This window comes from Opisthorchis viverrini (assembly GCF_000715545.1).
Source record: "Opisthorchis viverrini unplaced genomic scaffold opera_v5_14, whole genome shotgun sequence".
Lineage (NCBI taxonomy): Eukaryota > Metazoa > Platyhelminthes > Trematoda > Opisthorchiida > Opisthorchiidae > Opisthorchis > Opisthorchis viverrini.
The window spans coordinates 3755255-3777993 of NW_008751670.1; the positions used below are offsets into that span (position 1 = coordinate 3755255).

Below are 22739 nucleotides of genomic sequence, written 5' to 3' on the forward strand. Positions count from 1 at the left end.
GTCTTCGTGGGGTCATTTCATTAATTGGCAATCATGTATAAGTTGGTGCTACCAAATGATCTTAAAAAGGCGGCTGCAGTTGAGAAGCGTAAAAAGAAGATTGCAAGAAGTAACATTTCAATTCAAAAGCGTACATTGTCAACTTTTGTAACTATCTTGTCCTACACGATTCGATATTGACGAATGTGTTTAGAGAGGCAATTGCGAACACCAGAGATCAATTCTTGGCACCACAGGTCAGTTCATACAGTGCGAAATACTCCAGCTTCATAATATAGGTGGATTTGATACATCGACTGATTTGCGTATGGAGGATATAGCACAGGAAACCTGCATAAGCGGTAGGAAAATCCTGAACTTACTTCATTGACAAGATGACGTGAGTACATGCGTTTCTCAGAAGACCGAGGAACAATTTGATTTCTATCCCCCCTGGAGCGGGCGAGAGGAGAAACGTTGGTATCACCGGTCAGTTCCATCACAATAGCATGCGAGTTGCACGCATTCAGGAAGTGTTTCGCCTAATGCATATACCTAATTTCCGAAATTTCTTTTGACTTAAGGGTAAAGTATATTGGAATGGATTATTGTTATTTTAGTTTGCAGGCAGTTTCAGCGACAAGCTTTCTCACCATAGGTAAAAGTATCTACAACCTGCGCATATAGTTTATCTCGAACGCAAAACGTCCGTCTTGAGTTTTCAATTGAATTAGTTGCCTTTGTTTTCTGTAATCCCTATGTAGAAAGTAGCAGAGACTGCAACATTTTTGGGACTCCACTATAAATGTTCGGTGGCACCAGCACATTCTTCAGGGCAAGGATAACTGCTATCACTGAGATTGCTTACAAGAAGCGCTGGTGGCGAAAGACTCGGCGAGTAACGTCAGCTTGGGTCGCTGAAAAGAACATACAGATACTCGTTTCTTACCAGGTTTTAATACTGCTTTTATTCAGTGTTGGACAATTAATAATATTGTCACCAAAAATGTGAAGGCTTTTTAGTGTAGGAAGCATAGTGCTTATCAGTAACATTGTCCAGCAAGTTTTCATTTTACAGTGTCTTTTTTAGTGAGTCTTGCTTGTAAGCTTTGATTCCCGACTCAAAGCTTTGACCCTCTGTGCAATTCCGCGTTTGTATATTAGTGTCCATATTTTTCAGTGTACAAGGATGCTAGTCGTCACAAATTTCGGCTGAAATAGCTAGTTTTGACGTCTACTGGCTCTACCTCTCAAATTCTTCATGAAAATACTGTCATGAGAATACGTTATTTTGTCTATGCAACACGGAATGGAATTTCTTGGTTTGTCCTACATAGTGCACATGTTGACTTATTGATGATATAATACTTCATAAACACTAGAATGAATGTAATGCTTTTCAGCGGTTTTAGCTAGCTTCCTAGTCCCATATAAGTTTTCATGGGTTGTACTATTGATTACCGGTAAAATCAACCTTACAGCCTTAGTGATTAGACCATCAACGTGAATGTCAGCATAAATAACAGTGGCTCACTAAAAATGGCCACTGCCTGACCTAAATGAAGCTTCTCGCCATAAACATAAGACTGGGTCATATCCATTGGATGGTAAGACAATTTTTCGTAGCATGAAGTACATGATATCTGCAAAGCATTCTAACTAAAATACAGAGCAAATGTCTGCAGCATAGTTTGTGTGTGAGGCCAAATGACGGTCGCAACTTGTCTAAGACATTTAAAGCACTTGATAAGAGAAAAAGCCCCTACTTGTAGGAGAGTACGTCAACATACTGTGTTGTGTAAAAATTCACACGAGATCGACCGCCTGTATCGAACTTTGGTTGAACTTTTATCGCGAAGGTTTATCATATACTTTTCTAGCACGCATCGTTTGGCATTACCATCAACTGATCGCTCATTATGGGCACAGCAATTCGTAACTTCAGTTGTTTTTGACGCTTGTTTTTGGGTTTGCATATGTCATGATTCTTTTGATTTCTTTTATAAAAAGCGGATTTTGCTCCATCATCCTCCTAACAAATGTTTCCGGCTACTAAAAGTGCTGATTTATATCCTCCATAGATCCGGCGAATTGAGAGTACTGACGAGCAAGCCAAAACATAAGAAAAGCAATTCTCAACAAACCGAATATTATTAGAAAAGTGCTTCTCCTTTCAGCACATTGGGCCAAGCAATAGGCGTATTTTAATGAACTTGAAGGCAATGTACCTGCATTTTCAGTGATGCGATGTGTGCACAGAAATCACCGCGTTTATTTTTATCAGGAACTCTGCTATCGTAGAAGTCCGTCAAGATAGTTTGCATCTAGACCCTTAATGGTGACAGCTACCACGTTTACTTTTGGGCAACGTTTTGGTATTGACCAACGTGTTGGGCCTTTTGGATGAGAATTACACTATTCTCAATGCTTGAAGCTTTCCAGCCTGATAATTTCAAGCCACCGGTATTTTTGTTTTTAGGTTTTTCCACCTTATCCACTTGCTTGTTTGGAGGCAAATAATTGCACAATGTTTCTGATGAGAGAGTCTTATGCGCCCTCTTTTCCTTATTTTAAATTCTCCATAACTCACGAATTTTAATAGTTATTGTCCTTGTTATGCAAATTGAAATATGAATTTTTAACACTAAGCTAATCTTTTATGGCGGTTTGTTGCATTTTGGAAGCCAAACGTGCATGCCGTTTGTTTTGGTAATTGCTTTTGGGTGCGCTTTTTCTTCTTGTTGGATAACAGGTGGTTAAAAAGCCTTGCTGGAATCTATGGTACGCAGATTTTTGATGTTCAAGCCTTCCATGACGGCCTTTATGGAAATCCAAAAGGTCTAACGATGTTTTTAAATGATATCTTTTTTGTAAAATTTTTAGGACAGTAACCAGACTCCCTCAAGTGACTTGGTGGTAAAGGATATTTTATCTGGGAAAACTATAGAGTTTACAAAAAAATACTGTGCGTTCAATTAACTGGCAAGATGCAAATCGCTTAGTTTCCTGCGGAAGTTTGGGACATGTGGGTCATGCGCTTTGCATTTAGTGGGTTATCTAATGGCTAGTTAATCTGGCGATACTAACAAAATTCGGTTTTGCAAATTTGAAGGAATGTACACAACTACATATTTTGCTTGAAAACAGAGATTTCTGCTTAGGAACTCTAACGTTGGTTAAGTTCTTCTAATTTGTGCATGTTGCGTCGCAGCAATTTATCCAAATCCGTTATCTCAGTGCAAAGGCTCATATCATCATATCATATCTGAAGATTTTCTCGGAAGAACTGGATCAGTGATTGACGCAATTGATCGAATAGTTCATATACTTCCAGAATAACACATTTTTAAAATGTTGGTTACAAAGTTTGCTTGGTTGAAGGAGAATAGATTGGAGCAAATTGATTGTGATTGTGCACCAGATCCATGTGATCCTTAAGATTAAACTTTGTGTCTTTTGACGACGCTAAATGTGATATATGAAGAAGATATTTAGTGTTGTTTTCAACTCATAAATGAAAACTTGGAAATTACTTTGATCAAAGGTTTAAAGCTCAAGTACTACAGATGAAGAGCCTTACCTGGTGAAATGGCGGAATATAATTTTATTAAAATTAGATGTGCGTAGTTAGATTTCCCTTAGTTGCATGAATGATCTTCGGGATTTCGTAGAATGTTTTATCAGGAATATTTTATAATCTCTCAGGAACCCAGTTATATTCACATCCCTGTAAGAGAAAGTTCAACGTGATGGAATAATCCTATTTCTTCTATGAGCATAAAGGCAAATATGGGTTGATTTATATACCCAAATCCAGGCACATTCATAAGTTAATTAATTTCAAGTTCCACAGACAGTATGTTTGTTTATGCGTATTGCATTAAAAATATATTTGAAACGAAAAACTAAATTTGCTCTATAGGTATTCAGAGGTGGTGTAATAAACAAAAGCAACGCATCCGCAAAATCTAGATAAATGCACAGCCTTAGGCCCGGAATAAATTACCTCAAGCATTTTTATGATAAATCAGCAAAGAGGCACTTTATTGGTCTCCATAGGCAAAGCATAAAATCAAATCTTCTGTGTACTGTGAGATTATTGTAAGTATACTTTACACATCGTTCTAACAAACTCATACGCAAAATCACCTGGCAAAAGGTATAGCAAAGTAGCGAGAGCCACATAAATACATGGTGAATTAGGAGAAGTTTACTTTAAGAGATTTCGACCAAATGCATCAAATTTTTATAGCAAAAGCTGAGTGCACTTGATAAAGATTTTAACGTGTTTAGTGAAACAGTAACACATAACCAAATTTCTGGCTTTAGCACACATGATCATGGTGTAATACTCTAAATGAAACGTTCCTAGACAAACGCAACTAAAATCAAACCCAGAGGTTTTTAACACATCAGGATCTTAACAATACACGTTCCTTTTGTAGAATTCAGTTCATTTTCTTGTTTTCGTTCACCGTAGTACTGTTCCCAGCGGAACGTGGGAGACAACATCATTCGATCACTTGACGGAAGCTCCCTTCTCTTGCAATCAAGATTTGCTTTTGCACAGACAGTCCAGTGTGAAGGAAATGGCATCAACATCGTCAAAATCGAGACACCCAACATACATTAGCAGCGTGTTGCGTAACGGAGATGGTTCACGGCGGAATTCTATTTTTGATATATTTGCAAAACAATATACCAGTCAGAAATCCAGACTGGTGACTTCACAAGGAAAAACAAAGCATCCTACAACCAGGGTGAGTTGAAAACCACTTAGTTTGCAACTACATTATCCATATCCAAATATTTAAGGTTCACTCTCCAGAAAATGTGGACAAACGTAGAGGAAGTTTGCTTATCACTTTGGCGGAGTCCACTTTGCTTGCTTCGTGTACAGTAGCACGTCAAACATCTATTGATCAAAAAGAGAACTCTGTCAACTACTCAGCGGCCGTTATTAGGCAGGATGCTCAGATAAAACCGGTGGTAAGTTCAGCGTTGTGACACACTGTTGGAAAAGAGGATAGTCTCAGAAAACTTGAAAAATACTTTATATGCCTTAGTAACTACATTATCCACATCCAAATATTTAAGGTTCACTCTCCAGAAAATGTGGACAAACGTAGAGGAAGTTTGCTTATCACTTTGGCGGAGTCCACTTTGCTTGCTTCGTGTACAGTAGCACGTCAAACATCTATTGATCAAAAAGAGAACTCTGTCAACTACTCAGCGGCCGTTATTAGGCAGGATGCTCAGATAAAACCGGTGGTAAGTTCAGCGTTGTGACACACTGTTGGAAAAGAGGATAGTCTCAGAAAACTTGAAAAGTACTTTATATGCCTTAGTTTTGGAAGGTTATTGTTATGTTTTGTTTTGGTTATTTATATTTTCGCTATGCGCGGATTGCGTTTTTGTGTTTTATATAGTTTACATGGATTTGCCCCGGAAGCGCAACGTTATTACAAGGATTTATTTTTACCCGATCTGGTGTATAGATATCCAATGGTGTTTTAACGCTGAGAAGTAATTTTCCTCGCCCCAGTTCCTTCCGAATACCAGTGTTTTTATGAAACAGATTCTGTACTTATACATCTAGTGAAACAGTGGCCAGAACATCCGCACCTGTTAAGTAACCTCGGTTGCTTGAGTTAATCCTGGAGTTTACCAATAAACTCATTTGTGAACTAATCTTATAAGAAAAATGAATTGAAGTTTTACCTATGCGCTCGTCTGCATCACAGCCCGGTTTTTTGAAGGGCGGTCTACTCAGAACTCCGCATAATCTCTAGTTTTTGGTGTCATTAAGCAACTGAGCGCGCTGAATCAGGCCACCTTATTTTTTTTTCATTTCACGACGTTTGATATATTGCGATGTATTGTACACAAGTAGAGCAGTACTCATAAGATTGCTGAAACCTCCTTAATAATCCTCGGACGGTTTTGCCCTTCTTGCGTCAGCATATTTGGTTGGACTTCAGGTGAGCCTCTCGTCAGGACCAAATCGGTGTGCAGGTAAGTGTATAAGTCGAATTTTATGTAATTTGGGTTTACGTAGAACACAGGATTGACAAAAAGTAGAAGACTGCACCTAAATTATGGCCCCAAGAAGGACAGAAAGAGTCGTGGATTGTCAAAGAGTTCTCAGCAACCTTATGATTTGTACAGCAGGCTTATGAATCTTTAAATTTTTGCCTCCATAGAGAGTCCAACGCTTAGACTATAACCCCTAGGGTTATATGGGTGTTTATTGACTCCATCGGACTTTGGGGACAGTATAGCTTGTAGTGCTCCTGAGTATAACCTCTCCCACGCAAAAGTGTGCGAAGAAGATAGCTGTCTGTCTCCCTATCCGCAACCATGTATATAGCTTTACCGATCATTCCCAGCTGAAGTAAAATAAAAGATGTTACACCAGTACTAATGTCAAAGAATTAGCAACATCAAAGAAAATTGCCACGATCCAAGTTACCACTACACCTTATTCCTCAATACTTCCCATCAGTGTGGTGGACCGCATTTTATTTTCTAATATTTTTACAAAAGGACCAATATAAAAATAAAATTACTTGAAATTTTGGGCATAAATAAATAAACCTGCAGACTTATAGCGTTAGGGATAAAACCGGAAAAATAGCTCGGTCTCACACATTCTAATAGTAGACATATTTTCATCAAATTCCCCGCCCACGAAGAGACCGAGCTAAATCCAGAAAACCAAAAAATCATTTTCTCCCAGCTTATTTCCCCTTGCAAACGAAGAATGTTTATGGAGCTGAATATGGATAAAACTTCGCGGGAAATTCACGTCTCACTTTCCCAATGATACTTCTCAGCTACGTTAGTTTGGCTGCACAAAATAGAGGGCAAATGAAATCCAAAATATTCGAATCATGTTCACCTTAGTTACCCTCAAATGATCAGTGTTCCAAACACAAGGCTAAGGACAAAACTATAGATTCTGGAATTTGCCTTGTACTACGTTGGACCTACTACATTGCTTGACTATTTCTTCTCATTATCAACACTTAATCAGACTGAATTTCTTTATTGCAGCAAATTTTTCTGCCATTTTCTGGTTCTAATCGATGGTTTGTTGAATACCAGTTGTGTTGAGTACAGATAAATGATTTACTTTTAGCCTGAACGAGCTTTTGTACTCCCGCAGCTTCTTGTTGGGCGGCAAACAATTACGTGGTGTATTGTCCGTGAAAACGTTATGAAGGCTTACTGCTGTTTTCTGGGACGCTATAAGTGTGGGACATAGACAGATGTAAGGTCAGGCAACAATTATCAGAGTAACGTTTAGAACAATTGTGAAAACTCTTGTCTATGCCTAGCGTGGACAGCGGTGCCAGGTTTATTTAGAGTAATTTGATAGCTAGTGAAAAGTCTGCCCGGTTTCCTTGGAAAAACAAGTGGACAAAGAAGCCTCGATAACGAGGATCGGGACTATTCGTTTCATTCAGTAGTGAGAATATTCAACCAGAAAGGACGAACAAAAAACTGAAGAAGAGTCTTAAGACAACCTTTCTAACATAAACCTAGGAGTCATATTCAGTTAAACAATACAAAATAATTCTGCTCTATAGTATATATTGCATATTTGATAATATAGCATAATATAAAATAATGTAATACAGTATGACGCGACATGGCTTTATATAATTTTTGTTACATAAGGTGTTTCTTACACGGTTTGCATCCGAATGGGATCTTCCAGCCAGCAAGGATCATGCTGTTAGACTAATTCGCGCTCTGTGGAATTGAATTCTCCGACGTTTGCCTCTCCTCAGCACACGATATTCTCTGCTGGATTCGGACCTGATCCAGCTTTTTAATGCTCCTATTTAGGCTTGCCTAGACTCTCAATCCTCGTGCTTCCCTCGAGCTTTGTGGTAACTACCCTCTGAAGAGAAACCAAACCATACTGTCTATTTGATTTTGGTTTAAATAGACTTTGTTACATTTTTATCAGCGTATTATGGTCAAATTTCCTTTTCAAATTAGCTTCTAACAGCTACTTAACTGAGAGCCAGTTCTATTTCAAATTATGTACTATGCATGGGAGACTATTCTGCATTATTCTTGAACACAGGGCTTTTCAAAACCTTCTTGCAATGACCAGAGAAATCCTGAAAGTTAAATAAACTTTCTCTTTTTGTAAGTGCGACAGAGATTTGAGAACTTCAATTTCACACACGTAAATGACCATCATAATGATGAATATGAAAGTATAGAAAATACGTTAAACAGCTTCTGACGAAGTGAACTTGTTGCCTACAGAGCCTAAAGTCGCAACATAGGTCAGTTTTTGGGAGTGGGTTGTTATCAAACATTTTATAAAACTTTCACCGCAAATTAAAGTTTCCTACGCACTTAGCAATCTAGCAAAGTGTCATGTGCTACACACCCTAAATGTTTTAACTCCTTGAACTGAACAAGACCTCACATAGCATGGCTTGTGCTGAAACTTACTTGCCTGGGCTTGATATCTATAGTTTCATCTTTTAAAAGATAGCCCGTACACAGAACTGTTGTGCAAGCAGGTTATCCCAATCCGGATTATTTTATTGAAAGTTTAGAAACACCTAGATAAATCTCATCGGTTTGATATTGACTCAAATTATGTGTAGCTCTTGAGTTTATTCACCAAACGTTTTGGCTTCTGTTCGGGGACACTTTTCTGTGCATATAAGCTGCCTTTTGATGATGCTTATGTATGTCTCCTATCCTTTTCCTAGGATCAGTTGGATTAAGCGGAACATATGTGGGACCAGGCAAGAAATAACGAAAGCATTGAGTTTTCTTCTAAACAAGTGGGGTTACGAGCGCATAAACGATTTTGACTGAGCATTCTAAGACTTAAAGCTCAATATAAAACTGTAATCTGTTATTTACAGACCACCTGCAGTATACCCGGGTTTGGAGCTTTTCCATGGGAAGCTGTATAATATCACTGAAATACTACAGTACCACGGCTCCGGACATTTCACAGTCTGACGTGTATGTTTGAAATTGTCTCAATAATGGTAGCTTTCCGGACCAGTCAAGGTGTCAATTATATTCAATCACAGACTTCATGTACCCGTTCCTTTGTAAGGCCTTCGCAAAAATCCGACTTTTTGTCGCCAATCCAGTGTGCATAACATGCAGATAAGAGGCGCTCGTATCCGCTCATTTGCCATTCACTATACAAGAACGTTTCGAACAGCGATACGCCCTTAACCTAGATTTAGGATGGAAAGAGAAATGTGGCTAAGTGATGCCATGCAGGAGTTTACAACAAGCTTGAATTTTAGTGCAAGATGAAGGGATGTTAAGGAGCTGTTCTAGGCTTGTCTCCCTGTTCCTTCCTGCTTGGTTGGCTGCCTGATTTACCCCAGTTCATCTCACTTTGTTTGCTCATTTTTTAAGTTAAACTACTAGCCATGATCTAATTTTCCTGCTTCAGTCGGAAGGACCTCCCTCGGATTTTCACCTATCAGAGCCAAAGAAGTGTAATAACTCCACTTTGGGACCGAGCCTAGAGATCTCTGGATGTAATAAACCGCCGACAAAATCTCAACAATCAGAGACCAATGAATTGTATTCGGTATGCTGGGATCACATCTGACCTTTCTAGCCAAAAATTAAATTGGATGAAAAAAATCATCTATTTGGTTTTTGTTTAATACGGTGGTCTCAGCTTTTGCGTAATATACATACGACTGTTCACGTGGAAAGTTTTCCTATAATTTTCAAAGATCGCACGTAAGTAAATCAGCGTGAAAAACAACGGACCTTCCGTGCGTTCACCAAACAACCTAACTTACATGAATATTGTCCAGTGTGGCTAGTCAGCCAACTGATTACAATACAATACAGTCATAAAAATGAGGAGGTCAAGCCAAACAGTCAAGCCATACAGCGAGGGAAGCAGACGAAACTCTGATTTCAATAGGTTGTGTTGATGATGATGATGATGACGATTGTACTAATGATGTGGAAAGTGGTGCGACAGAACCGAACAATTGACTACTGCTGTCCAGGTTGTCATAGCCATAGCATCAACGCTCGATACAGTGCCCTGATATCTCTGTCCTATGGTCGCAGGGAAACGAACGGTAAAATAGTTGTGTAACATCCTGTTGACTGCCAGATTTTTATGCCCTCATGAAAAATCACGGATGATTTACTTCATATCATTTACACTAAACATCCGTTCGCCTCAGAGTAAACAAGCTGGATCATATCTCTTTTCCAAACGAACAGTCTGTTTTTCGACTCATTTGCATACCAATTTAGTTCTCACGGGAGATTTTATTGATTCTACCGTTTAAGATAACCTTCAGCTGAATGTGTCAAACAAAGGATGTCTCACGTTTTAGTTGGTACTGTTTTCGAGATATCGCTGTATATTTTCATGAAAAAAGTACTCACAAGTTTTCTGAAAGTCTTCGACGGCCCACGATCGGTTTCTCCCTCCTTGGGGCTCATCGGATATGCATAGTTCACGATGTTCTACTTTAAACCAAATCGGACTGATTTCAACAAATACACTATCTACATTTCACTAGCTTTTATGGGGGGCTCAACGGGTTGTCGAAGAGTCTTCAGCAAAATTATGAAATGTCTTTGCTTGTTTGAAAAAATACGCATCCCATTTTTGAGATTTATTTTTGCTTCCTTGAAAATCCGACTTCATTCGATTCACCGTCGCATAAAACAGGCAAAGCTCTCTGTTCAAAGAACGCCGGTATACAACCAACCGAGTGCCATTGGCACTTTACAGCTGAAAACTGAAGTAGAGGAGAATGTTCATCAAAAGACTTGCTCAACTGCTGAGGAAATGAGCGATCGTGTGTCTGGCGAAGTAAGCTGTGCGTTGCAACTGCTATTTGTTTTTTTGTTACATTACGTATGGCTTTTAACCGTGAACGAGGCACTCTCTAATCCATTTACTCAAAGTCACTTTTTTGTAGGAACAGTGCAGGCAGCTCGGTCTTACTAAGTAGCTGGGCCTGTGAGAGCACGAAAGCAACCGTGCCAACAAAGGAAACTCTGATGGTGCTCTAGGAATCATCTTTTCTAAGGGCCTTGGTAGGTGGAAAACAATAATGAACGACCAGGTGTTCCACGGCCACAAAAATAAGGCACAGATTAAGTGGGAACTCAGAAATGCAATACAACCTCCTTCTGGTATTTCTTCTTTCTCTGGTGGCCATTCTTGTGCATAAAACATATTTCACTCAGTATACTCAAAGTGTCCTGGATAAGTTTCTCCCCAAGTCACGAACTACAGTGCTTCAGCTTTAAAATCGGACAGTGCACGTAATTTCTACAAAGACTACTCTGTGGGAGATTTCTAGGCAAGAAATTATCCGAAGGGATTCTTGACTCAATGCATACAATAGTCCCTTTTTACCGGTAACCTGACAATCTAAGAAACTTCTCGAGGGAACCAGTTGTTTGCGATTGAAAATTTGGAAGACGCGCATGCCATATACTGGGAACACCCTTTGGTAATTAATACAGAAGCAAACCTTGACTGCTTCGTTTGCAACCTTGACTCAATTTTGTTCAGTGAATGAATCAAGCCGTATAAGGTCCAAATCATCCAAGCAAAACGAAGTCTTGCTCGATAATAAAAGAATTCATTCCCATCATGGGTCTCGCTATTAATCGTTAGGATTAGCTTTTCAGTACTTAGAGGAATTTTCTTCATAGCACTGTTCAACTCTTCAGGTCAGAGCTCTACAGAATCAACACACTGGAGTAAACAATTGACTGAATTCTTTCATTGTGACTTGATGAGAATTATTGTGCAAAGTTTTAACTTAATAGTGGGCAGGTGCTTTGCCCCAACACTTACAGCATTCGTCGTCCCTAAGTAGCCGTCTCCGCAAAAGACCTACATTGTAGTATCCGCAAATTGGTAATGAAGCTTTCTGATATTTGAATAACCTGGGTAACTCTGCCATACGGGTTGGCGCGCGCTCCACACCTACAAAGCGTTGTTACAAGACTGGGTTGGATCGAACCCAAACCTCATGCTTACAGACGAGTCAATCGACGTGATAGATGAATTCACTTACCTAAGCAGTTGTATAAGCTCCAGTTAACTGGCTGGATATGAGATTCCTTCTCGAATCGGGAAGGTTAGGAGAGCTTTTGCCAACCTGCTCCACATGTCACCGGCGAGACATGAGTTTGTTTGTCAAGGGCAGAGTTTACATTGCTGTAGTGTGATCCATTCTGCTCCATAGATCAGAGATGTGGCGCCTACTTACAGAAGACAAATGAAAAATGTCAGTAACTTACCGTCAGTGTCTCCGGAGCACTGGTTGGGTTTGACTGGAACATCGGATTAGCAATGCTGAGGTACGCCAGATGGCCTTAGCAATAGGGACCTCCTGCAATTGATGAATTACTCAAGCTTCATTGGTTACGCTGATTAGGACAGTCAGAAGACTGACTGCATCACAGAACTCTACTCACCCAGCTCTGTGCTGAGTGGAAGCAACCGGGGGGTGAACAGTGTATGACCTGGCAAAGAAGAATAAAAACACTAGCCAGTAAACGTAGTCGGATCGACAACTGCCGCCTCCCTAGATGGGGATTCCGGGACATAACTCACCAATGGTTTATGACATTGGCCTAATCGTGCCTAATCAATAACACTCGTTCATCAAAGCTGTCACCTTTAATGCGTAGCTACCCAGTTCCCGAACTAACCAGATGTGCAATCAACTCCAAGGCTTGGCTGCGTTTACCACACTCTCCGGGGATCAAAACTGTAGTAGCTGGAACCAACGGTATATGGTTTATAGATGATAGATAGGATGATTGATATCAACCAGGGTTATCTCCGCAACGATCATTGCCCTTCTGACAGATGCCTAGGAAATGAGCACTGCATTATTCTGTTCGATGTCCAATGAGTTTCCATGACCGTTATTTGGCTTAAAAACACATTTAATGAGTAAGTTCCGCGTCTTTAATTCAAAACTTAGACGCTGCTTGATAAACTAAAGCGTCATTCTACCGTCATTCTAAGATTGGGGAGACCCGTAAGTCTTTGAATCCAGATGCTCTTTCCACGACTTCAAATGTGCGGACTAGTTGTCTATGGCTTCTGTTTTCTGCACGGATATAATGTTTTATCTTCCTCTTTTTCTTCACAACCACCTCTGTATCCGCATAGCCAAACACAATTACAATCCTGTATAAACGTGTGCAGCGTCGTTGTCCGTTTTTTCATCATTGGTGCTTGGTAGACGGTTTATACGTGCAGTGATCCTCTAAAGGTTACATTTATGCTTGCATTTGTTAAAGGACGCATAGGAAATGCGTCTAACTAGACAAAAGGTCACTGAAAGAATGGTGCATACACTGCGTTTACACCATGTAAAACATATTTCGTAATTAATAATCTCAGAAATCGGAAAAACTGTGACGGGCTCATTATTCAAGACGAATGTCCTTTCGCATTCATAATTACCTTTATACTATAGCTGGCATTCGTACCTCATGTTTGAGTTAAACAAGTGCTCAGTCTTCTACTCTTCTCCGCACTCATTTCCAGGTCGAGCAAGTGAACAGCAAACTTCAACTCAACGAAGGAGTTTTGGGCGTTTCGAATTGTTTGGAGGCTCTTATGAAAGCAGATGGAGACGATAGACTGTCAGTAGCTATCCTGCATGATTGTGGCGACGTGAGTGAAGAATTTTAGTCTTATGTATAGCTGAAGCAATACCAGCAAAACGTCTCACCAGAAACCCAAAATCTGATTTATACTCTTGGTATGGATTGAGATGTTAGAGAGGAGACCCGCCAGCTGGGCAGTGTCCCGATGTTGATGTATTGGATGTATACAAGGAGAAGACTCAGGAAACGTTTTCTATTTCGGAAGAACCATAAAATTGCACAAAAGTACGCAGAATAAAATCGCAAATGTATACTAATGAAAAAGGTGGCTCACAGTGTGTCAAAGGCTTCCGCGCCTTAGAACCTGGTTTTATAGACCGTAAACTATTTGATGAAAGTTTACCCCTCGTTTGTCAGCCTGAAAAGTAGAGTAGCATGCTAAGACTTATCCTGACTATGCTGTCAGTGGTCTGCGGATTTAATGGAAAGCTGATAACAGTTGATCCGCAACCAAGTGGCCCCATTTCCTGAAAATCACTCTAGTTCTCATCTGATGTTGGAAGCTTGAATGCTATGTGTGGTGGAGCGCGCCCTGCAGAAGTACCATAGCGGGAACATCTGAATACATCGAAAGTAAAGTGCAGGCCACCAGTGGAAGTGAAAGCTACTACAGACTGAGTAATTAGGGGTCATGGGTTGAAGTATCTAGTCATAAGAAACGCACAGATGTAGCAGACATTGCGGTAATGTTTAACTGCATTCTTGTTTTCTATGTTCCGTGAAATTAAGTAGGCGTGTATAAAAACCTCTCAGCATGTAGGTGACTGACTGATTTCGTTTGAATCAATGGGTTGTGGTATTTTAACGTTGCCCAGTAAGAAGTCATCTCCTTTATGACAGACAGGCAGAAGGAATCAAATAAAGGAGTTTACTTTTGAAATGTATTTTCCCTGGCTGCGAATTTTTTTTCGAAAGGAAACAACTAGACATAGTATACATCGGAATAGTACAGTGTATTTTTCCACTGCTCCACGGACATTGTTAAGTGATTATACGGGCCGGAAAGACGCTTTATATTCGTCCACCCCAACTCTTGACGTGGTATGAAAAGTTTAGCGTGTTTCTCAACTCGGCCTTTTTTTCTTCAGACAACAAGCCCACTGGAGGACCAAGAATCAAATCATCTCGATGATCTACACACAAATACTTTGATTTCACAATCTGTGCAAATGAATCCAGTGAAAATCGAAGCCGACAAAAAGCAATTTCAGGTAACTGACTGTGTCATACCGGACAGCCATTCCTAACACTCACTGACCATAAGATCTCTATAAACATAGCCCACGGTACACAAGCAAGAATGGTTGGCATAGATAAATGGATTTTCAGGATACCTACACCTGTGAATGAATTAGATGTGGAAGAGTCATTCACTCCTGTGTCAGTACCGTGCCTGTCCGAGCATATTCCAAATTTATGGTAATCAACTTCGTTGATTCCACTACTAAAAATGACTAAAACTGTTGTCTTAGCCTGAGATATTCTATTTATAAAGCAAGACTGACCCGTAGTTGTTTGCTATTTGATTGTCTTACTGTGTGGCGACCGCCCCCAGGATCAGCGTTACATGCATAGCATAGCCTCAGTTAAGCAAATGACCATAACTTCTGCTACAACGGTTTGTTAAGTTTGGCAATGAGAAAGTAAATGGGCAAAAAGATTTCGTGATTAATGGGAAGAACTTGCCGCTCCAGCTGTGAATTCTTAAGAAAACCTACACTCAAACTTTGCTCGCCAAAATTCACGTAGGCTATTCGTTATTGAATGCACGTAGACGTAATCTGTGACTCCGAGCCAAAAAAAGTTAACCTTACAAATGTGGGAAGAAGGTCCACCATGTATCTCAGTCAACTTCTCAAATCCAGGTTATTTTGCTGTCATTCTGCCCAAACGCATTATTCAGATGTCTGAAGAAAATATACCTATATATCAGCTGCTTCCCCGAGCGTCAAAAGTGCACGCACTAAACTTTCGAGTAATAATGCGAGTCCAATACCTTTATCTAGTTCACCCGAATCGCTCATATTTTTTGCCCTTGTTACTGTCAAGGTTTGGAGCACCTTATTCTTGACGGGACTTTTTCGATTTTCACTTTTTCATTTCATTCTCTTTTCTTTCTACTGTTTGAACCATCACCGGTGAACGAAACTATGGCAGCTACAACCATTGTACGACAAGTGCTCGGTTCATACAGCTGGGAATGATGATGACGACTGTTTGAACCTTCTACATTTGAAGTTCTGCGCTACATAAGTTAAAAACAAGCACACCACTACGTGTCCGTCTCAGAAATGCAATTACCACGAACCACTTCAAAAAGATTTCCATTTCCAAGTTCAGTCCTGAGGTGCTCACTGTTGAGAGTTTCCAATGTTAATGACCTAGTTGTGAGGCTTTTCAACATGTTTTTACCTCTGATTCTTTTGAGAAATTCAAACGTTCAGGGGCGAATTTATTCTTCGGTAAGCTGCGAAAAGGCCCAAAAGCCTGGAGAGTATCGGTTGGGTTATGTGACAGTCTCGCTTACGTAACTCTTTTCCAACAGCTCGTCGCTTCAATTGCTTTCATTTCGCAAACTTTCTTTGCGCAAATGTGACAATGTGAGTGTGAACGTGTTCGGCTCCCATCAATGTACGTACGTTGACTAGTGTTAGCGAGCATGATTTCCATCACTCCAGTAGTCAGACGGCGCTGAAAATTGTTCCTAAAAAGCACTTAATAACCAATCAATCGCTTCGCAGTTATTAGATGCTGCTTAGAAACCACATAAGCATGCCCAGAGGAGGAAGATATTACCCATTCAATCCCGAACTGACGATATCATCTCGATTGGTGATGAAACGCTTGCAATCAAACTGCTAAGTTTGACCAACAGGCCAACAACCAAGCGGCACATCAGAGCTACAGATATTGCTGAAACGGGCATTTTGTTGAGAACAGTAAAAAAGTATGTCCCAGTAGACTGAGTTTCAAATGTCCATTGATGTCCCTATCTAACCCCTCCCCACAACACAAGTAAACGTAACTGGGTCATTTGTCTGTCAGACCGATGAATCTTAAACTTCCCGCTACCTATTATCAATAAACAGAATGAAACCTTGCTAAAGCCATGACATTCTTTCTACCTACTGGCTTTGAAAGTCCGTGCTTGATTTCAATGCTCACTGAAACACGCATACAAGACCTACGCGTGGTTATGCATCTCAGAATTCCATAGACTAACTCAACTCTCTCACCTTCCTCATTCCATGTGTCCTATGATCCAGAACCGATGACTCTTGCAATATATGGCTTGGGGGCTGCACTCAGCCCTAGGGCCGAGAGCGTTTTCCTGAATTGGAACCCAGTGAAAAGGCATCTTCGAGCCGTCCGGTTGTCCAGTACAGTCAGGCTGAGTGCCTCTCGATAAAAAATCCTCGCCTGTTTAAAGTGTCAGCTTATGTCCCAACGGACTGCAGTTCTGACGCTGAGAAGGATACTCTCTACCGTTCGTCATTGGGGCTTATCTGTTGAGCAAGAAACACTTATATAGTAACCCTTGCGGGCGATATATGTGTCCAAGTCGGTCATCTAAGCTCCACGAAATGACATTTGGGCGGCTGATTCGGAGTCGATGCTGATCGCAGAGATATGGGAGAGGGACACATCCAGTTTAGTCGTGACTATCAGCCATTTATGATCAGCGTGAACTTTCAGCATGATAATTTGCATCGCGCAACCTGGCAACCACCAACTGCAAACCAACGGTGCGCCAAGAAGGATCACGTGGTTATCGGCCATCTGTGGAGAGCTACAGTTCAAGACTACCGTCCCTTTTAGGGCATACGAAGTGATTCCGATTACACCATGGTGCCCGCACACCTGAGACTTCGTTTTCTCCAGGCTCTCGTAAGTCAGCTATAAGGATGCAAATACACCATCTTCCAAGAACTGTCATAGCTCAACAGAATCAATCTGAGTCAGTCCAACAACTCTTCACAGTAAGCCATTTCTGTACTAGTAAGAACGTGGGTGAAGCAAGGCAAAATGTGAAGCTATGCGAGTAGCTCAACAGAATCAATCTGAGTCAGTCCAACAACTCTTCACAGTAAGCCATTTCTGTACTAGTAAGAACGTGGGTGAAGCAAGGCAAAATGTGAAAGGAGCTATGCGAGTGGCGTTCAGCGTTGTCTGTCGGGCTCCACTGACTTGACCACAAGATCACTGGATGTCGTCAGTTTCGCTAGTCCAGATTAGTGCCAGGAAATCCATACTAGCATGCAAAAAGTATGACGGCGTACGCGAAACCCCCAACTGCCAAATAGTGAAGAGTCAAAGGAGAGACCAAGAGCTCTGGTGGTTATCGAAGGCTCGGAAGATGGATACCCTTGCTACCAGAAACAACTGTGCCCTATATCGATTGATACAAGCGACTGTCCCTAGGAAAGGTCGGTGAAAAGATAAGTGAAAAAGGTGGCTCATTAATTCACTCACAAAAACATCTACTGGAGAGATGAACCGACCACTTCGAAGAACAGTTCAAATGGCCTACTGCAACACAGTCTGTGGAGATAATACAAACGGACTAATTGAATGTAAACCTGAATCGCCCGTAGGAAGAACAAAAAAGTGCGGAATGTCCTTACTGAACTGTGAGAAGGCACTAAGTCTGGACGGTCTCTATCCAGCCCTATTCAAAGAAGACGGAGTATCCCCGAAGACCTATCTAACAAAACTTATTGGTGCGATATGGAAGGAAGAGAAACTGCCTGAAGGGTAGAACATTTCGACAGTTGTCCCCATCTTCAAAAAGGGTAAGCGGTGCTGTGCGAAAACCACCACAGCATCAATACGGTAGCTGCGGCATCGAAGTTGATCCCTGGTCTTACCCTTCGAAGCTTGACTGAACACATGGTGAGAAAAATCTCTGAAAACCAAGCTGGGATCCGTGCTGCAAGAGGATGCATCGATAATATTTTCACACACCAAAAGATTCTGGAACAGCGATATTGTTTTCAGCGCCCAACAATGTCTGTTTTCCTTGACTTGAGGGCTGTCGTTGACTCAGTGAACCGTCAGGCACTACGGTGAAGTCTGTGGAGCAAAGGTGTCCCGCATAAATTCTTGACCCTCGTTAAGGCGCTGTACGCCATATCACGGACGTGTGAATTTCTACGGGAAGCCATCGCCTGAATTCACCCCATCAATTGGTGTCAGCTAGGGCTGTCCTCATCCACCATTGTTCTTCAACTTCGTCATTGATGCCATTGTGGAAGTCTTACTACCATTATCCATTACCTGTGATGTCGAAGTGCTTCCGGAGAAATTGCCCGCGGATCTCGACTACGCATTCGAAATGACTCCTCCTGGATCTGACACCGTGGCAATACAAACAACATTAAATAACCTAAACGATTCTCTATCACGACTAGGTCTTTGGTTCACACTTGCAATGTGTGAAGGGCTGCTGCAATACTGAGTGGGCCTAAAACTTAACCTCATACTTAGGAAGAGCCGACTGAGGTAGAAAACAAATTTGTCTGCCCGGGCAGCTGTGTCAATCCAGGTGGTCTCACGAAAGATGATATTTTCATCCGGATCGTAAAGGATGGAAAAGCTTTTGTGAAACTGCATTACCTGTGGGGTAGGCACGACATCACATCCGTCAAGGGGCGAGTTGACAACGCTTCGATGCGTTTCAATTTTTTGTGCTGATCACAATCCTGGCCGCTGAAGGTGCCAAATGCTTTGTGTTTGACCATCGATGACTTCGGATGCCCGAGTCTGACGGAAACACCGGATCTGTAATGTTAAAGTACATCGAATGGCTTTCGGAAGAAATATTTCGCACACCATAGATGAAACGATTACACTCCGTAGGTTGCGCTGGCTTGGTCACGTGTTTCGTACGCCACTCAACTAATTTCCACGAAGGACCCTGTGCGCACAACCATGTGAATGCTGGAAACGAGACAAGGAGGCAAAAGATGACTTGGCAGCGTAGTATGTTTGCCATTACCAGCAAACTCATTTGCGCTGCTCTTTGCCGTCTCCCTAAATAGGGACTGAGAGACGGGACATACTAATTATTAGAGACACTGTTAGACATGGTCCAGTCGCGTCCTCGGTGGCGCTCGTGTGTCTAAGCTATTGCCTTTAGTACATAGGTCCCCTCCCAGGCTCTCCAATTTCAAGTCCACGAACCACCTTTTATTTAAGCATCAATTATATCAGCCACAACCTCCAATGCGCAGCTACGTACTCCACCTCCACAAATCATCGGTGAACGAAACTGTGGCAGCTAGAACCAGTGTACGACAAGTACGCGGCTCTTCTTCTGTTGATGGTGATGATGTCGACATTGATGTTGTTAATAATAGTTGCACTCCTCCCCTCGTGGCTAAATCTTGATATTCCATTCCTCCGTGATCTGTCCCCGGTTTAACAGTACTAAACGTCTGATATCATGCACGATTAAAGGGATTTTGGGTGACTTTTGCTTACATTTTGACCTCGTGGAAGTATTCCTCAAAGCACCGAACAACACCGAACGCATACACAGAAGTCCCCCAATGAATGAAACAGCCACGACTCGCTGATAATTTCTTGATTTATTTTTAAACTTTTGACTGAAATGCCAGTACCTTTCGCACTTCGCGTCCTAATGCCCTAAGTAACCAGGAGACAGAAACCTCAAGGTACTCACACATATAGGGTTTAGACAGTGGCAGGTTATATCTCATTTGAGCAAAGCGTGGAAAGGTGACCAGTTTTATCTCATGATTAGATGTGTTGAATCATGCTCGTCCATGAATACAGATGGTCAAGTTCAACAGGGGACCTGAATTTACGGGGTTATGACATTCCCAGCTCGGATTCCCGAAGTCGGTCATTGGAATCAAGTCTGTCGTTCCGAACAGCCACCCCACAGTTCCCAGTATGGGCTTACGTGAATGAATGACATAATGAGTCCAGAGGAAACTATGATCATTGACGTGCAAATTAAAAGTAGAAGGTCTCGGTCGGTTACGATACCCTCAGTAGTTGCATGCATATAAGTACGCGAGAAAGCAGCTATGTTTCTGGACTCAACTAGGTTGGATTCTGACTGGGAGCGGAATTTGAGACGAAAGAGCATTTTACGTAATCTTAGGAATTTGTCTTAAGAGATGCTAGATATGTCATCCTCCATCGCCTGTTACCTTTACCTTACCAACCGATAAACTTTGGTGACTCCTCGGTGATCAGCGGGTCTCGTATTACCCTACTAGTGAAAAGGAGGAAGGCCTTCGCCGCGGACTTATTTATTAGGAAATGCCAACTGACGGCTACAGACNTGAACAGGGAAGCAAAACTCTAATTTGCATCTTATTTACAAAAACTCCCGAACGCGTCTTCTTGAACTTTCCTAGAGATTCATTGACTCCACTCATCCGTCCGTCAAATCCAAGCAAATGTTACAAAATTCCGAAACAGATCTCCCCTTTTCAAAAGACGCAAAGCGAAATTCTACGAACAACACATACTACTCGCGCGCCTCCCCATCAATAGTACCACCGTTACCCTAGGACATGTGCAAACAAGTCATGAACAAATCTTGTTTCCACAGTCTGACTGTGTTACGCTGTATGTGACCCTTTATATGTTTGTCTCGCCCAATGCTGTCATGACCTTTCGTGTCGATACGATTGTGTCCAGAACTATTACGTCTGACCTGTTTAACCCTGAATCTAATTCAAGCACTCGGCCAAAAAGGCACCTTACTCGGCTAAGGTGTTTCTTCTTCTTCTTGCTTTGTTAAACCCCCTGGATAGAAAAGGACGTAGCGAGGTACATCCTTCAGCTGTAAATGAGTAAATCCAGCTAGCTACACTCCTACACAGCATAATGGAGATTTATCTAACGTTCTGTATGCGAAAATTTGCCATTGTGTAGGACTTTAACCGGTATGTGCACATTCTTTCAATAACCAACCAACTTAGGGAAATCCATCCATCTTACTGGAGGTGGTAACGTGCATTGCAGACTCGTTTCCCATCACTTCTTGTATTGCTTATCGCTGCAGACCATGTGGAAAAGGACAGAGAGTACGCTCGATAAAGACACATTCACTATTGTGTCACTCAGGGTTTCATCGGATTCAAACTCCACTTTGCACAGTGACACAAGTAGCCAAGTGTTCCCCACTGAGGAGGACGTTCAAGCACAAGTCGTGTGGTAAGGCATTTGTCGAGTTTAACCGAGCTACTGTGTTACCGTTACACCTATCCAGCTGTTTATCATTATTATATTTCAGCAGATTAGTACACAGAACTCTATCAGAACTGAGTTTCGTTGAAGTGATCCAGCTCCACGGAGACTACTATGTAGAAAAGGTGCTTCTTGGTGAATGACTTCACTTCGGCAAAATCATACTCGAAATTACGAATGACGGATAAGATTACACTTAACTCTTCGTAGGGCTGATCTCAGTACTATTTTTGTGCTGTATTTTCACTAGACTTTTTCCTCACTGCGCCGATTCCTAATATAGACCGGTCCCTTAATGTCCTAGGTGGTGTTTTTAGACTATTTACTTGTTTATTCCTCGATTCCCTTGGTTTTATTTGTCTTGTAAATCTTCCAACCAGACTTTCTGAGAAAGTTGTCAGATTTCGTCAATAACAAATTGTACCATGGACAAATGCACTCCCGTGACTCGTCTGATTACTGCATTTCGGCCACCTCTCCAGAAATGCACTCAAACGCAAACTACTGCTCTTTCAAAAGGAAATCTTCATGGGTACTTGGGCAGAGAAGTGTTCGCAAGAAAACCTCGGCTCTCAGGAGGATATGCCATCAGCCACAGATTTCCCTCATTTCCATGACCGAAATCCTCAGATTGGTTGTGTACCGTTGACCAATTCTACTCTGACTTATGATACACTGTAAGGACATTTCGTATAAGGGATAATGCGTTTTCGTGACCACTTCTCAGGCTGCTTTGAAGGACAAAACAAGCAAACGAACGCCACTGACATCGATTAGCCGCCATTTCTTGAAACGTATCCAGCCAAGCACAGACGGGGTCACGGGGACCCCATCCTGGAAGT

General features: G+C 41.5%; 1 protein-coding gene across 1 annotated transcript in view; it reads left to right on the plus strand.

Moving 5' to 3' along the window:
- Positions 1 to 278: 278 nt before the first annotated feature.
- The window catches only part of T265_01372 (hypothetical protein), a gene marked incomplete at both ends in the record, with an annotated part of 27647 nt that continues 5186 nt past the window's right edge, over positions 279 to 22739 (plus strand). The window contains 7 exons of the mRNA XM_009165378.1: positions 279 to 468; positions 4460 to 4739; positions 4795 to 4968; positions 5077 to 5250; positions 13547 to 13675; positions 14757 to 14879; positions 21713 to 21864. Coding sequence (XP_009163642.1) covers positions 4569 to 4739; positions 4795 to 4968; positions 5077 to 5250; positions 13547 to 13675; positions 14757 to 14879; positions 21713 to 21864 — 923 coding nt within the window. The remainder of the gene's footprint in view (positions 469 to 4459; positions 4740 to 4794; positions 4969 to 5076; positions 5251 to 13546; positions 13676 to 14756; positions 14880 to 21712; positions 21865 to 22739) is intronic.